At 36.6% G+C, this 16,154-nt stretch overlaps 1 protein-coding gene across 5 annotated transcripts in view; it reads right to left on the bottom strand.

Moving 5' to 3' along the window:
• Positions 1-16,154, bottom strand: part of PTBP3 (polypyrimidine tract binding protein 3) — a 43,929-nt gene that overhangs the window by 9,688 nt on the left and 18,087 nt on the right. For 3 of the 5 annotated variants that reach the window (XM_039733244.1, XM_039733248.1, XM_039733246.1), the window contains exons 5-11: positions 15,415-15,561; positions 12,299-12,463; positions 8,687-8,797; positions 6,421-6,595; positions 3,621-3,698; positions 2,835-2,965; positions 263-296 (exon numbers count right to left, since the gene is read on the bottom strand). In XM_039733244.1, coding sequence (XP_039589178.1) covers positions 263-296; positions 2,835-2,965; positions 3,621-3,698; positions 6,421-6,595; positions 8,687-8,797; positions 12,299-12,463; positions 15,415-15,561 — 841 coding nt within the window. The remainder of the gene's footprint in view (positions 1-262; positions 297-2,834; positions 2,966-3,620; positions 3,699-6,420; positions 6,596-8,686; positions 8,798-12,298; positions 12,464-15,414; positions 15,562-16,154) is intronic. The other 2 variants (XM_039733247.1, XM_039733249.1) reach the window with 2 other exon arrangements.

Raw genomic sequence — 16,154 nt, 5'->3', positions numbered from 1 at the left:
CTTACTTCGCTTTCCTGTTTTTTCTAGTAAACAAATTGGACCACACACCAAAATTCTTCTGACACCAACTGTTTTGCCATTTTGCTATCTGTGGCTTTTAAGTAATGACTCAACTTACTGCCATTTTAAAACCAGTGCATTCTCTCAGTGCATTTCCTGGACATGCACAGAATAATGGAGTTTGAATTAACCAGCATGGGTCAGATAAATAAAAAGAACTGCTAGCCCTGTGGCTTGTCAAGGTATATTTGACATATCTTACCAAATAGGATGAAAAGTCCATAAGGTGTGATGGCCTGTTTAAATGATAAAATGAGTACATTATTTCTAAAGCCATGCAAATGAAGACATCTATTCTATAAGTGCATGGTAAACAAAAAGAATGGAAGAGGTACTGCATACTAACACATAAACCTGTCTCTCCAAAAGCCATTCCCTGCAATAATCATAGTGTATGGCACTCTTGTTAATATACATTTGCTATACACATGTAAAATATGTAAACAAGCAAACACTTCAGCTCATACATTTTTATCACTCAAGACTCATTCTGCATGCTGCAGAAGCTATTAGTTTTTTAAGTAGCTGCATTATTTGACCCTATCCTTTCTAATCTACCTGCTCATTCTGTGAAAATAATGAAAGACACTGGTTAAATTAAAAATAAAGCATTAAAGAACTTCTTTGTATTTTGTAAACAACAGACAATACCAACAAAAATAAACCCAGTTGCTTCAAAATGTGTTTGTTTTGTCTTCAGTTTTGTCCCCATCCCTGTACATGGCCATGACATTCTAAAGGGAGACACAGAGAATTTAACTGTTTATGTAGGAAGCATATAACAAGTGGTATTCAAATTGTATTCAATTAGAAGCGGTGAACAGAAAGGTAAATTTCTCTTCAGTGACTCTCAAAAATCTTGTGTGCCAAGTACCAAAGAAGACAATTTATAATCTAATGCAGCCAAAATTTTTCAGCTGAGACAAAGGTTTTGCCAGTAATGAGTTCTAAAAATACCTGTGTATCAGAAGCTTTACTCACACTCTCTAGCCCTATTCCCTCTCAACTCAACTTCTCGAATGTGTACCAAACATACCTACATTATTCGAGAACAGAAGATATTGCAGCCTAAGTGTAAGGCCATACCCATTTATCATCAACATTTAGTGGTAGAGAACAATTACTATCAATAAAATCTAAATTCATTAAGAGTTTATTCTTCTGGCCCAAATATTTAAATTCAGGATAGAGACTTCTGTTTTTAAAAATAAATTTCTTATTCAAATGAGACTGAAATATTTCTACTTAAAAATCAAAGCGGGGGGAGGAGAATGAAAGACAAAACCAGTCATGAAGGAATGTTAAAATGCACACCAAAACCAGGAGAGAAATATGAACTGAAATACGGTCAACCAGATTTTCTATACAGAGAAAAAGAAGTGACAGGGGTCAGACAACCAATACTGAAGAACAAGTGCTACAGAACTGCCAAGAAATGTATTTCCAACAATTAATTTTGTAGTACATTCTTGTTTTTATCCTTTTAAGAAGTTGAGCATTACTTAATATATTGATATTGTATGATGCTTTATAGCACTAAGCTCTACATGAATTCTTAGCTATAATTCATACTATGTAAAGCATCAATGTCCTAAAAAGAACTCTGACCTATGGTTCACATATGCTTATTTTTAAGAGGGAGGCTCCTTTCAGATTCAGAAAATAGTCAGCTGCAGAAAGCACATCTGTAGCCATCATCAGAAACTCACTGATATATTGTAAAATCAAAGAAAAAGTGACTTGTCTTACAGCCCTACATACAGCTGGGTTTTTGATGCTTGCTGTGAATTTGGCTGTTAATACGCAAACAGAAACAAAACAATTACTTAAAGGAACTGGTGAACAGATTTTTAAACCTCAGAATATGAAGGTAACTTCAACTTTGCTAACAACTTCTAACAGTTCTACAGTTAAGGAAATGCATGGAGCATGTGCAACAAGAATTTTACATTGCTGCTTATCAATAGTCAAAAAGAATTGTGTTTTAAATCAGGGCCCTGTTAAAGCTTGTTTAATTTTTTAAGAAGATGTATAATCTTTTCAATTAAAGAACTGATCTCTGTTTGAATAACATAAAGAAGATTATAGACCGGCCTATGTCATTTCCAATACAAGAATAACTTTCCAAGTTGTCCTTGGTAATTTTACTGCCGCCATATGAAAAAGCATCTGTGTGGTACTATGAAAAGTGAACATGGGTACTTATTATAACTGTTAAAAATATATGTAGAGTGATGTCAATAACATAATGTACTCGTGTTCTTTTTCTTCAATCTCAAAGCTGCAAAACTAGAAAGATCATACACGTTTAGAAAGGTACTTGATTTGGCATGCTTTTATCTCTTTTTCTCTTTCCCCCTTTTCCATTTAATTCCTTGTTTTTTAAACAATGTAAGGAAAAATCCTTTGCCTTCTTTACAGATAAGAAAGCACACAGAGAAGTCATACTAACAGAGATATCAGTAAATTATCATATGTATGTTGTTTACACCTTCAAACATTTTTTACAGTTGACCACAGACTTCTCTCTGATTATTAGCTACACTGCTAACATAGAGTTCCTAAAGTAAATTGTGTTAGGAAGCTTTTCACAGCTTGATGGGAGTTTTTAAACCAATATTGCTAACTACCTACAACAAGTATAGATGTGTCCTGTTTTATATATTGGCAGCATAGAGAATTTCTCTTACTCCTTCAGCTAATGTCAGTTTGCAAGGATTCTGGCAGTTGGTACAAGGTGACACTTACATGTCAGTTCCACCAATCAAACTTACTTCAGGGTTGAGGTTGCTGACTAGTAAAACAGAGTTTCCTGGAATACCAGGAATAGTCATGTGTCCAGGTGTTGCTGATGTGGTGACCATGAGAGGACCAAGTGCTCCAGGAACAGGCAGAACAGAAGGACCTGGAAAGGTATAAATAGCATCACTTGAAATCTCAAAGTGGATAAGGAAGAATACACAAGCAGGTTGTATTTGGCAAAACCATCAATATCCAATTTAAAAACTAATTTAAGGAATTTAGTTATTACTAGTATCTGACCAATAAAGCAGGAAGCATCTCCCTTTCAGAGAAAGAAAGAAATATTCAGCTATACAAACAGACCCAAACAAACGGGGACATAAATTGCAGCCCAAGAAGGAAAAAAATAATTCAGCACAGAAGTTTATCCTGTGCTAGAAAGGAAAAGATCACAGTCTAGAAAACTATATATTTCTCACTTGATAGTCAGAAAAGCAGAGACTTCCCTCAATTTGCTTTGAATGTTATAGCAGTTTTATGATTCTGAGAAAAAAATAAATGCTTAATTCCTTCTCTTACAGGTAATCTTTATCATGACATTTAGGTTCTTTGCTTATTGAATGATCAACTACATCAGGATTTTGTTTTTATTACAGAAACTTATTTTATTGAGTACATATATGAAAAAGAGTTAAAATTACTCAACTTAATAATGTGTTCTAATTGCTATATTTTAAAACAAATGGCTCAGTACGGATGTATTCATATGAGCCACTAGCCATAACTAAAAACACCATGTTTTTAGAAAACAAACTTACCTGCTCCCTGAGGAAAGCCCAAGGCTGGGGCAAACCCAGGAGGCCCTGTATATGATGGAAATACGGTATTTTGGGTGGCTAGAGAGAACAGACATATTTTTTAAAGCAGATTTTAAAAGTTTTAGAAAACAGAAGAGATTTCAGCAATCAGAATCAGCACCAGTATTGCTATTTTGACTTTATATGTGATTCCAGATGTTAATAAAACTTTTTGGGTTAAAACTCTCATTGAAATCCAAGATTCTATGTTGTACAAAGACAACATAGCCACTTTTGAAGGCAGATATTCTGATCAGCCTCAACATTCCTCTCTAAAATGAAGTCTGGGCAAAATGTAAAGTAGAGAAGTTTGAATCGGAAAGCACAGCAGAGACTAGTACCCATTAAAGCCTGTGTTCAATGGTTTCTATTCACACAATGGACATACTACAAATTTTCTGCAAGTAAATACAGTCAAAGATGTTTTGCAATGATGAGATAAACTCCTGAATACTAAGATCAGTATAAGCTAAACAATACAAACTTCTACAACAAATCTGAGGTTCTGAATTTTACTAGCTGCTGAAATCCATAAAGCATATATATTCTGCTTTTTAAGGAGACGTACTTTCCCAGTTTGTGTAACTTCATAAATAACCAGTGTTTTTTATAGTTCCCCTGGAAATCACAAGCATTAACCATCATAAAAGATAGCCCAGTGATTTCCACATTAGTATGTGGAGTCAAGTGCTACCCAGGGTAGCTCACAAAGCTGTGTTCTAAGCAGTTAGATAAAAGCTTGAGCTGTGGATTCATTCATATGTAAGGACACACCAGATTTTATTTTTTTCAAATGGGGCATGTATAATTAGAAAACATTCTACAAGCTTGGTCTGTTTTACTACACAAACCTCCACACTACTAACTATAATAGAGCTACTAACAGATGATTATCAATACAGATAATATAATACCAAAAAAAGTAACTATTATGAATTACAGAAAGAAATGCAACAGACACCACAGATCACCCTGATACCAAAATCAGGAATGTAAAAATTGTCAAACTGAGCTAATGCAGGAAGATCTAGCATTCTTTGGGGGTTTTTTTGGTTTTGTTTGCTTGTTTTAAATTAATTTGATTCATGGCTATCAGCCTAGCTTTCTAAGCAAGCCAATTCAGATACTTCTGCTCACTGGATGCAAGGACTCTTTAAATGCAAAATATGCACAAAATCTGTTTGTTTATAGTGCAGTATCTTTTCCACAGAAAGTAGAAGAAAATTAAAGAAAAAAGAAAACAGTTTAGATATTAATATAACTTCGAGTCTACAATAAAAACCAGATATATTATTTTGACAATTACCAGCTTTGTTTTATAATTTACATCAAAACTATATCCACTAGTAATAAGAAGTAGTGAAGGTAGTCACATGGCTTAGAACATCTTTTCCTCATGTTCTGCAACTAAGCTTCTTAGAACATGCCAATGACAATGTATGTTGTCATCACTAGAAAGCTAGGAAGCACACTTTTCCCCGTCTACAGCTATTTTTTATTGTTTTTCAAAATAAATGTGCAGCTGCTTCACTATAAATGTACCACAGACAAATACATCAGACTACTCCAGCACTTCTTACTCTTACAGTAAAAGAAAACAAGGCTCCTAGCAATGAGAAGCTTGGGAGAGTGAGGGGGAAGAAGAGAAGTGTTCATGTGTTATTCTCCAAAAGCATAGTTATTTCTGTCCTACAAGTAAGTAGAGAAATAAACTACTCAAGTTGTACTTTTCCCTTCCACTGACATTTCAAATAGTGCAAGTCTAATTAATTAGACTATATTAGACTTGTAACAGCACATTTCTGTAATGCTGTATGGCAAATTCCACCATCCTCCTCTGCCCCACACTGTTATGACATTTGTCCATTACATAAAGATCCAAGGCCTGTGTTTAAGGGGAGCACTAAAGACAAAAATCAAGAAAGTAGTGAGTGCAACTCACTTTCTTATTCTAATCTAGGCTAACTCAACTACCAAAAAAAAAAATCAAAGCAAACCCAGTATTTATCCTAGCTGCCACAGAAAAATAAAGGAAAATAGGGAATTATTCTCCCACACTTTTTACTGTGATAATCAATTGGACAGCACTTAGATACCTATTCAACAGCTAAGCCAGTTCTTAGCTGTGTATTATTGCTAATAGCTGTCATTAGAGAGAGAAATAGCTAAAATCACTCAAATTGTGTTGTGAGCATTTCTCTAGTGTCATTTCAAGCAGACATTGTCTCCTCTATGCCAAAATTACTTCTAAAATTTAAGAAAATGTCTTAAATTTTATATTTTAAAAGATGAGTATGGACATATAGAAATAAGTACAGAATTTTGGATTTTCTTACAGTTTTGTTTGTTGGAGCATTCAATTTTTCTAAAATATCAACAAATAAGAGCTAATATTCTCAAAACACTTATTTTCAAGCAGCTTTAGGCAGCCAGTGTCAATTTGTGATGACTTCAATTCTGATATGCAATATTTACTACATTACCTGTACCAATGATACAATTTCACAGCATTTTAGTAGTATTTTGTAGCTTTTTTACAACACTTTAAAATTTGCCCACTAGTACTCCTTATGTTATTGTTTCAGATATTCATTTACCATGACTGACTTCATGCTTTCCATACGAATTTTACTGGACATCACAAACAAAAATGTACAAAAAATTTACCCCTCTATGAACCTGATATGAAGCCAAAGCATAGATGTGACATAAAAATTATGATCTCTGTGGTTATTTAGCACTAGAAATGAAGGTTTCTTACCAAAAGGAGTAGGTAAGGATGTCTCCACGTTTCGTTGGCCATCACCAAAAGGAAGGTCAGTGCGAGTGAAATCTCTACTTTTGTCGTTGTTGTACTTCACTGTTAGGTTAGTTAACTTGGAGAAATCAATATGCAGAGTGCAGCAGCCAGCATAGATACAATGACCATCCAGACTCTGAAGAAAAATAATTATATTTTCAGAGATAAAACACATAATGGCAGCCATCACTATAAGTTTATATTATTATTGCAGCCTTTCAGAACTTGAAGGTGGCCTATAAGAAAGATCAGGACAGATCTTTTAGTAGGGCAGGTTGGCATAGGACAATGATTTTAAAGTGGGAGGGTTGATTCGGATTAGCTATATGGAAGAATTTTTTTACAAAGAGTGTGATGAAACGTTGGCACAGGTTTTCCTGAAAGGAGGCTGATGCCCATTGGACAGGGCTCTGATCAACCTGACCCTGCTCACTACAGGGGATTGGACCGCATGACCTTTAAAAGTTGCTTCCAATTCAAACCACTCCACCATTACGAAGTTTTCACCTTGCAATTGAATCCAAACAGTAATTCACCTTCTGGTATTAAGCCCTCTTTTTAAACACCAAGTAGACAATTATGCTGTGACTATCCTTACCTAAACCTCTAGTGTAGTCTACTAGTTAGCATTATATCACCTTGTGCCAATTGAACAAAACACAGCTTTAAGCATGACTTAACTTCTTATGTCTCTAATCTTACTTCTCCTCCACTCAACACACAGTATCGGATGGTAATAGGAATACTAATTTGGAAATTTTAACTGCATGAACTGACCCTTACATGAGGGACTCTAATGTACGACCTGAAGCACAAATCCCATGAGGAGTGCTGGAGAGAGCTGGGTTTGTCTGCCCTGAGGAAAAGGAGGCTCAAGAGAGACCTTACTGTTCTCTACAATTGCCTGAAAGGAAGATGTAGCAAGGTAGGAGTCAGTCTCTTCTCCCATGAAACAAGAGGAAATAGGCTCAAGTTCTGCAACAGGAGGTTAGACTGGATATTATGAAAAATTTATTCATCAAAAGGGTTATCAGGCATTGGAACAGACAAGTGGTGAAGTCCCTGGAGGTACTGAAAAGATGTGCAGATGTTGTGCTTCAGGACATGGTTCAGAATTAGGTTTGGCAGCATTAGGTTTATCATCGGACTCAATAACCTTAAGGGTCTTTTCCAATACAAGTCCCAGACCTAGGCATGACTTCAAGTGAAACAAGAGAGCAGACAGATCCTGTGCCCAATAACCCCCAGAAGTGGTGTATAATTGTAGGTGATGCATTGCCACAGCAGAGGCACCCATTTTCTGACCTGACCATTGGTCTAAAAAGGTCTCCAGTCTGCCACTCTGGGACTTGAATCACAGCTGTCATGAAAGGATTGCTAAAGCTTTTCTGCATATCTGACTATTTATTACCTCCTGCTCCCTTTATATGAGAATTAAAGATGACTTGGATGAAGGGGCAGAGGCCTCCTCAGCAACTTCACTGACAACACAAAGCTGGGAGGAGTGGCTGATAGCCAGGAGGGCTGAGCAGCCCTTCAGAAGGACCTCAGCAGCCTGGAGAGATGGGCACAGAGGAACCTTCTGAAATTCAGCAAAGGCAAGTGCAAAACGCAGACTAGGACCTGATCTACTGGAAAGCAGCCCTACAAAGAATGTGTATTTTTGTGGACCACAAGATACCTGTGTGCCAGCAATCTGTCCTTGTGGCCAAGAAGGCCAATGGCATCCTGGGCAGCATTATAAAGAGCATTGCCAGCAGGAGAAAGGAGGTGATCCTGCCCCTCTACTTAGCACTGGTGAGGCCACATTTGAACTGTTGTGTTCAGTTGTGGGCAACTCAGCCCAAAAGAGACATGGAGCTCTTGAAATGGGTTCAGTGTAGACTTACAAAGATGATTAAGCAATTGAAGCATCTCTTTCACAAGTAAAAATAGAGGGAGCTGGGCCTGTTCAGCCTCAAGAAGACAGAATATTATCAATGATTTTCATTTTGACAGACTCATGCAGGTCCTGGAATATATGCTATAGATTTGTTTGCAGTTGATGGTAGAGTGCTGTCCTCTTAAATAAAGAGAGATGTCAAAGTTATTCATGTGCAACAAGAGTGTTAGAATGGTGAAAATTCACAAAGTTAACAGTCAAAATATTCCTAATGCTTCCTCTATCCCTTAGCAAGGAAACCCCCACAACAAACAAACAAAATCAAGCTGAATACACGATACTTACCATTTTGGCATAATATGCATTCGTTGCATCAGCATATTGGAGCAGAGCTTGAAACTGATTGTTCTTATGGAACATGACTATCTTCAAGACCAAGCCAAATTTAGAGAAAATCTGTTAGGGAAAGAACATGGGCTTTAAGAAGCAGTGAGTAATTCATGCACATTAAAAACTAGCATTTAATATTCCAAATAAATTTCTGAAAAATATTTCTGTTGTGAGAGCTGAACAAAAATAAAATTGTGTGAACTCAGAATTTTGTTTCAGGTAAAAAAATAATTAAAGGAAAGCTACAGAAGACAGGAAAGAAGTATAAAATTTCCTTAAAGAATTAGTCCAATCAACTAAACAGGGAAGGACAGTCCAAACAAGCATTTGTCAAGTGTCTGCAGATGAATTGTGAATTACAAATCAGAGCTGAGGTTTGAGAAATGGACTTCACAAGTCACAGAATCACAGAACACATTGAGTTGGAAGGGATCCACAAGGATCATCAACTGAGTCCAGTTCCCAGCTCTGCACAGGACACCCCACAGAATCACAGCAGTCATGTGCCTGAGAGCATTGTCCAAAGGCTTCTGGGAACTCTGTCAGGCTTGGTCCTGTGATCACTTCCCTGAAGAGCCTGTTTCAGAGCACAACACCCTCTGGGTGAAAAACCTTTTCCAATCCAACTTAAACATTCCCCAACTCAGCTTCATGCCATTTCCTCAAGTCCTGTCACTAGGTGAACAACACTGAAGCAATCAGTACCTGCTCCTCCCCTCTGAGGAAGCTGTAACTGCAAGGAGGTTTCCCCTCAATCTCCTCCAGGCTGAACAGACCTAGTGCCCTCAGCCACTCCCCATAAGGCTTCCCCTCTAGACTTTGTACACTGCTGATTCATATTCAACTTGCCATTGACCAGGATGTGCAGGTCCCTTTCCACAGTGCTGCTCTGCAGCCTCCTGTTCTCTAGCTTATACACATTAACCTTCCCTGTTCCAAGCTAGTTTAATGCTGTCAACAAGCCCCACTACCTCCTACACTAGGACCCTTTTTCCCTTCTGAGAAAGGTACATCACATCAGGTGTCAGTGGAACAGGTGTTGAATAGATTATCCCACGGTCAAAAACGCCAAAATTTATTCAAGTACACAACAGAGCCACCTGTTAACCTGATGGATCTGTCTATTTCTATAAATATTATTCCTTGTTACTGGAAGTCAGTTGAGATGAGAGCTGCAAACTACTTTTCAAGGCATCCACCTTTATGTTATGTACATTAGATAAATTCCACAAATCTATTGAATAAAATACAACTTAAAAAATTTATGTGCTTATTAAGACCCACTGCCTAAACTAGAAAACAGCAAGGAAAGAAGGAAGACAAAGACCTAGATTTGAACCTACCCCTATACTTTATAATCAAATGGTATTTGATTTATTGCAAACCTAAGCATTGCAGAAATACTTTTAAAGGCTGAATTTAAATATATACAGATTCCAAATGAGACTGTACGTTACATGAAGGCGTTTAAACAAAAGCTATGCCACAAAGAGCAAAGACAAAAGCAAAGCCAGGATGTGTCATGCAAGTGCAGGAAAAAAATGTCCAGTCAAAGAGGAAAGGTAAGTTTGAGAAATATGATTAGCTTTCAAACAAACTGTTAGAATCAATGCAAAGTCAGGAAAGCAGAAACCCCTGAGAAATATTAAACCTGCAATGGAAAGAAAGGCCTTAGATAAGTATAAGCATCTCTTGCCAGCCTCTTAGGCTAGAATAAGTGATACAAGATGTCCCAACCATTGGACCCAGTTTCTCCATCTCTCAGAAACAAGATATTTATGCTGAAGTCATCATTTAGTCATAGAAAACAGAACAAAAACCTTTTCACAGCAATTTTAAATTAGTCTTTGAGTTCCTGTTCATAAAACACTTCCTGTTAAGAAATGCCTAAATATACCTTCTCAACATATGTTTTTCCATGTTTATCCAGAAAAGTTAACATGCCTTTTTAAAGTAATGAAATTTAATGTACTCCTTCCTGTTTGATTTTAAATCTAAACACACTGTATATATCAACTTTGTTTCTGCAAAGATAACACTGAATTTTCAGCTTCTTATGATAAATATTTTAAGGCAAATTGTGATTTTAAAAAGTTAATTTTTTGCCAGGTAAGACAACTTACAAAATACACATCAGATGAAGGGGCAGAGGCCTCCTCAGCAATTCCACTGACAACACAAAGTAGGGCATGACAGCTTGCTTACTAGTGTTCCATAAGATGCTATACTTGTCAGTGAAAATACTCATTTTCATTAACCTTACCACACAAAGGAATAGTCAGATTGTAGCTATTAGGTACAAAGTGCTGCTTTAATTAGAGGAGACTGTGCCCTATTAAGAACTCCAAATAAGATCCCTTTTCAAATATTGCTAAATTTTCAAGACATATTGGAAAAGTAGTTGAGAGCAATTCAAATACTGAAAATATAGCTGTGCTGCCCTGAAGTAGACTAAAATCAAATGAAAGTAAATTAGTATGAATTTCCTCTTTGCTTTTGCATTTTAAGAACTAGCACAGCTCCCATAACCACAGGAGCTTGTTCTGAGGTTATTCTGAATGCAGTAATAATCCTAAGCAGGTGACATAGTATTTGCACAGGCTCAGTAATGAGTGAGTAACACTCAAAGACACATACAAAGGTTTAGATCCAAGTGGCAACTAATATGTACACTAGTTAATCAGTATCATGGTGAGAAAATACAGAGAAACAGAAAATTTTAAGAGGTAAGAGCTAAAACAGAGTGTTGCTAAAAACAACTATGGTTTGAGATCTCAACAGAGCAGGAAAAGAATCTTCCAAGATTGCAGGTTCCTACAAAATCATCCCAGTTATTCTAATTTGTATTATTTAAGAAACTCATATGTGGGGCGTGGTTTTTGCTGCATAAATTACTACTAATTACAAAAGTTTCAAGAATGAAAAATTTTGCAATATTTGTGAAGTATCAACAAATCTTTTGGAAGCAAAGAAGTGGTCTTAAAATTACTATTTTTTAACTTAGAGCTTTCAACAGCATAGTCCAAACACCTACCAGAAGTTATAGTAATGTCTTTCATAATTACAGCCTACCATTATTCTACGCTGACAGAGGTAGTCAACTGCCATTCTGAAGATGAACAATCCAAAACATTTGATTTGAACAAGCAATTTGCATATTACATCATTTGCACTGAGGTATAAAAGTGAACATAAATCCGTAAATATCAAGCAAACTACCAAGGTTACTCAGCAGAAAGAGTGCTAAAATATGGATTCACAAGTTCATAGCATTCAGTATTTCACTAGCTCATCATGAAAGTAAAATTAACAATTCAAATTTGTTGCTGCCTCCACAGCAAGGAACTAAATGAGACAACATGAAAATCTGAGTACCGAAGCCCTGTTTACTTGAATTTCATTTATGTACAACTATTTCAAACCTAGATCCCTGAATTTAGGAAATTATTTTAAAGAGACAGTCCTCATTCAGAAGATTCAGGAACCACAGGTATTAAAAAAAAAAAAAAGGATTTACAGTAGCAACATTGGAGCAGATTGTGACTTTTTTTAAGCAGTCCTCATTACCTGATACAGTATGTCTAAAGTGACAGGGCAAAAAACATTTTCAACAACGATTCGAAGAACAGAACCATTACTTGGAAGGACCCCACCTTCAGCAGCAAGAGCACTTGTAATACCCAGGTTTCCATGCTGCACAGCATTCACACATTGTGGTGCAGGTTGGGGTCTCTGAAATTAAGTCATAGCAGAGAGTGCAGTTATTTTACATTCAAATTATTCATAATGAAACAAAGTTCTCCTAAATGAAAAGGACATAAATAACTTCATAAAACCATATTTCCTTCATATTATTGATTCAAATCCCACATTAACAAATCATAACTCTTACTCTCCATGCTCCTCCCTTACAACTAGTCAGTGTAATTCACAGAATTACAACTATTTTTTGTTAAACTGCTACTACTTTGTAGCTATTTTTCTTTGATTCAGTAGGCTATTGTCATTCTAGACATTTTTCCAGCAATATTATAGATGACAATACTGTAATATTGTGATGAACAAACAACCAGTCAGCATACCAAAAACTATCTGCTCTGCATTACTAGGATTTAATTCTCTTCAGGAACTAAGATTTGGTTGGAATAAGCTTAAACCTCCACACCCTACTCTTCTTTCAGAGCAAAGCCATCAACCACAAAAAAAGTTTCAATAGGTTCAAATCTCACTCCTCAAATTAAACTTCTGTGATTACAGAAGTCTCCTCACTTGTTTTTCATGGGTTTTTCTCAAAGAGATCTTCATACTTCCTGTGAGTAGCAGGACTGTGGAGAGATGTTCCTTTTCAGATGCAGTTTTATGACTTAAAGTCATGCCTCAGCTACACTATTTCTTTGGAAGACAGATTTAACAGGGCATATGGTACATGTTACCTAGTTTCAGAAAAATATAACCCTGCAAAATAATCTTTACTTCAGGGCTCAGCCTAGAGACTGGGACAGTAACAGTATTCAGCTGCTCTACTAGGGTCTCTTTAAAATTTAGATATAACTCAAATGTAAGTGCCAAACAGCTTATTTTCAAAAGCAGACAATGCTGTTATAGAAGAAAGCAAATGCCATGTACCAAGTTGAATACTCAGGAAGAGACCCAAGCAGTCTTATTTGCAAATATACATATAGTTTTCCTGAGACTCTTACGCAAACTACATCCTTAAAAACAAAAATCTTGTCATTTGTTTGGTTTTGCAGATAACAAACCAATACAGCAATCTTAGATGAGGAAAGAGACAAATAATATTTACCAGACCGACAAGCTTGCAAGACTTGTGTGACTTTTGCACCAGTACAGATGAATGATTTATACCTAAATCAGTACTGTCAACATTCTTACAGAGAAAAAACAAATCATGATATATCCATCAAAGCATACAACTTATGTATCTAAATGGGAGGTCAATTGAAATTCACCCAGGAATCGAAAATCCAGTATTAACCCCTAGGGTGATTAACCCCTAGGTCCAGCCAGTGACTGGACCCCAGCTTTATATCATTGCTCACAACCATTTCAGCCTTTCAAATCACTTCACAGTTCACTTAACTAGACTGCATAAATCAGTTCATCTATTCAGATGCTATTAGAAACAAAACCAAAAGTCTTGGCAAAGTCAAGATGAACAATCACCCCTTGTCTTGTCCATCAATCCGATCATCTCACCATAAAAGGCCATCAAATTGGTTAGCATAAAGTCCTATTAAAAACTATGCTTCACTCTGACTAACCACTTTCTTCTCCTTAGAATGTCTGGAGATAGTTTCCAGAATGAGTTGCTCCATTCCTTACCCAGGAACCAAAGTAAGGCTGATCAAGCAGTGGTTCCCCAGATCTTTCTTTCCATCTTCTTTGCTATCCTAAGATAGGACATGGAAGGATTTTCTTTTTTCTAGTCCTCAGTAACTTTTTCCAGCTGCCACGACATTTTCAAGATTGTACAGTGTCAGTGCTATGACACCAATCTGCTCCTTCAGCATTCAAAAATGTATCTCACTAGGGCCATAGACTTTTTGTTTATCAAATTAATTTAAATGTTCTCTAATGTTATTTTTCTCTACTTCCTTCATCAAGACTTTTCCACTCTTCTCAAGCACAAGTCTTAACCACCACAGGCTGCCGAGAAGGCTCTCAGTAATTCAGCCTTTTCCATCTCCTCTGTCCCTGCCCCATTCAGCAGCAGGCCTATGTATTTTTTAGAAAAAGAAAACTTATTTCTACTGCTGATATACCTCAAGGAAACAAAATTGCTGCTTTTCACATCTCTCATCAGAGACAACTCCATGTAGCCTTTGACTTCCCTAATCATATCCCTGCGTGTTTAGATAATGCTCTATAATCTTCCTGAGGCATCTGTTTATGATTCCAACTGTCCTATGCCTCTCTTTTATGTTTAAGCCCAATCAGGAGCTCCTTGTTCATACAAGCAGTCCTCCTGCCACCTTCACTTGATTTCATGGTCATTATGGTGAACTACTTTTGAACTTGAGCTCCTTCACAATAATTTTACAGATTTTGAAAAGACTCTCTCTGTAAGAAGTTACTGAAATTATATATATCAGAATTTGTCTACTGGTATAGTGAAGAGTAGCCTGTCTATTTACTAGTGTTGTGGTTTAACCCTGGTATGCAGCAAAGTGCCGCACAACTGCTCAGTCACTTTCCCTTAGCACAACAGGAGAGGGAATTGGAAGCATAGAAGTGAGAAAACTCATGGGTTCATTTACAGACATAAGGTGAATAGGCAAAGCAATAGCTGCATGTGCAAGTAAGGCAAAACACGGTGTTTAAACACCTCCCCCATTGGCAGAGAGGTGTTTAAACATTTCCAAGAAAGCAGGAACTTCATTTAGTGTAATAATTACTTGGAAAGAAAAAGGCCACAACTCTGAACATCCCTCTTTCCTTGTCCTTCCCTCAGCTTTCAATGCTGAGCCCAGCTCTATATAGTGTGGGGCATCCCCTGGGTCAGTTGGGATCAACTGTCCTAGCTGAGACCCTTTCCATCTTCTTGTGCACTACCACTAGCTGGGCAACGTGAGAAGCAGAAAACACCTTAATACTTTCTGTATTAACACATGCATTCACAACTCGTGCAGTTATATCCTATTAAATAGAAATATTGTACTTACAGCCTGATTATGTTGATTGTCAGTCCTAAGTTCCTTATAATTGGAATATTGAACATAAACTGGCTGATTATGGAGGAGGGGTGTAGCAAGAGCGTAGTAATTCACCATAGAAACAGCAGCATCTATGGAAGCCATTTCCAAAAATGCCTGCAACCAATACATAGCTGATTTCAATGTTGTTTTTGTTTACAAGAGAGAAAAAAGCACAACTTTTTCCCAATTCCACTCTCACTAGAGAAAGATTATGTGAAAGTATGGTACTGATTTACTCAGCATTAGAATGCATTTGTGTGTGCATGTTTATGGGGATGTTTTATTCAATTTGTGGGCTTTCTTAGAGTTTTATATTGTAAGTACATTACGTCATTTAAGAATAAGTAGAATGAGTATGACATATGGGAAGCAATACTGCTAGAAGTACTACACTACTAATCAATTTGTTAAGTTGCTGAAATCAAGCACTATTACTTAGGTAGCTGATATGTATAGTGAATGAAAAAGCTGGAATAGAACATTAAACATTTATTAGCTTATGCATTGTATTAATCCAGCTCAGTGCTCCAGACAATTTTTTTAATGAATGTTTATTATTTTTAGGATTTCTGTGCTTCTTCATGATACAAACTACTCTGCCACATCTAACAGGATTAAAAAATTACATGCATGTTACTAACTTAAGCAGGCAGGCTCTTTGAAGACATATGTCATCAACAGTGACAATGCAGTTCTTTATCATCTAT

This window comes from Passer montanus, unplaced genomic scaffold (assembly GCF_014805655.1).
Source record: "Passer montanus isolate IOZ18808 unplaced genomic scaffold, ASM1480565v1 scaffold85, whole genome shotgun sequence".
In the NCBI taxonomy this organism is placed as follows: domain Eukaryota; kingdom Metazoa; phylum Chordata; class Aves; order Passeriformes; family Passeridae; genus Passer; species Passer montanus.
Note: the sequence above shows the minus strand (reverse complement) of the source record. Positions and strands in the feature narration are given on the sequence as shown.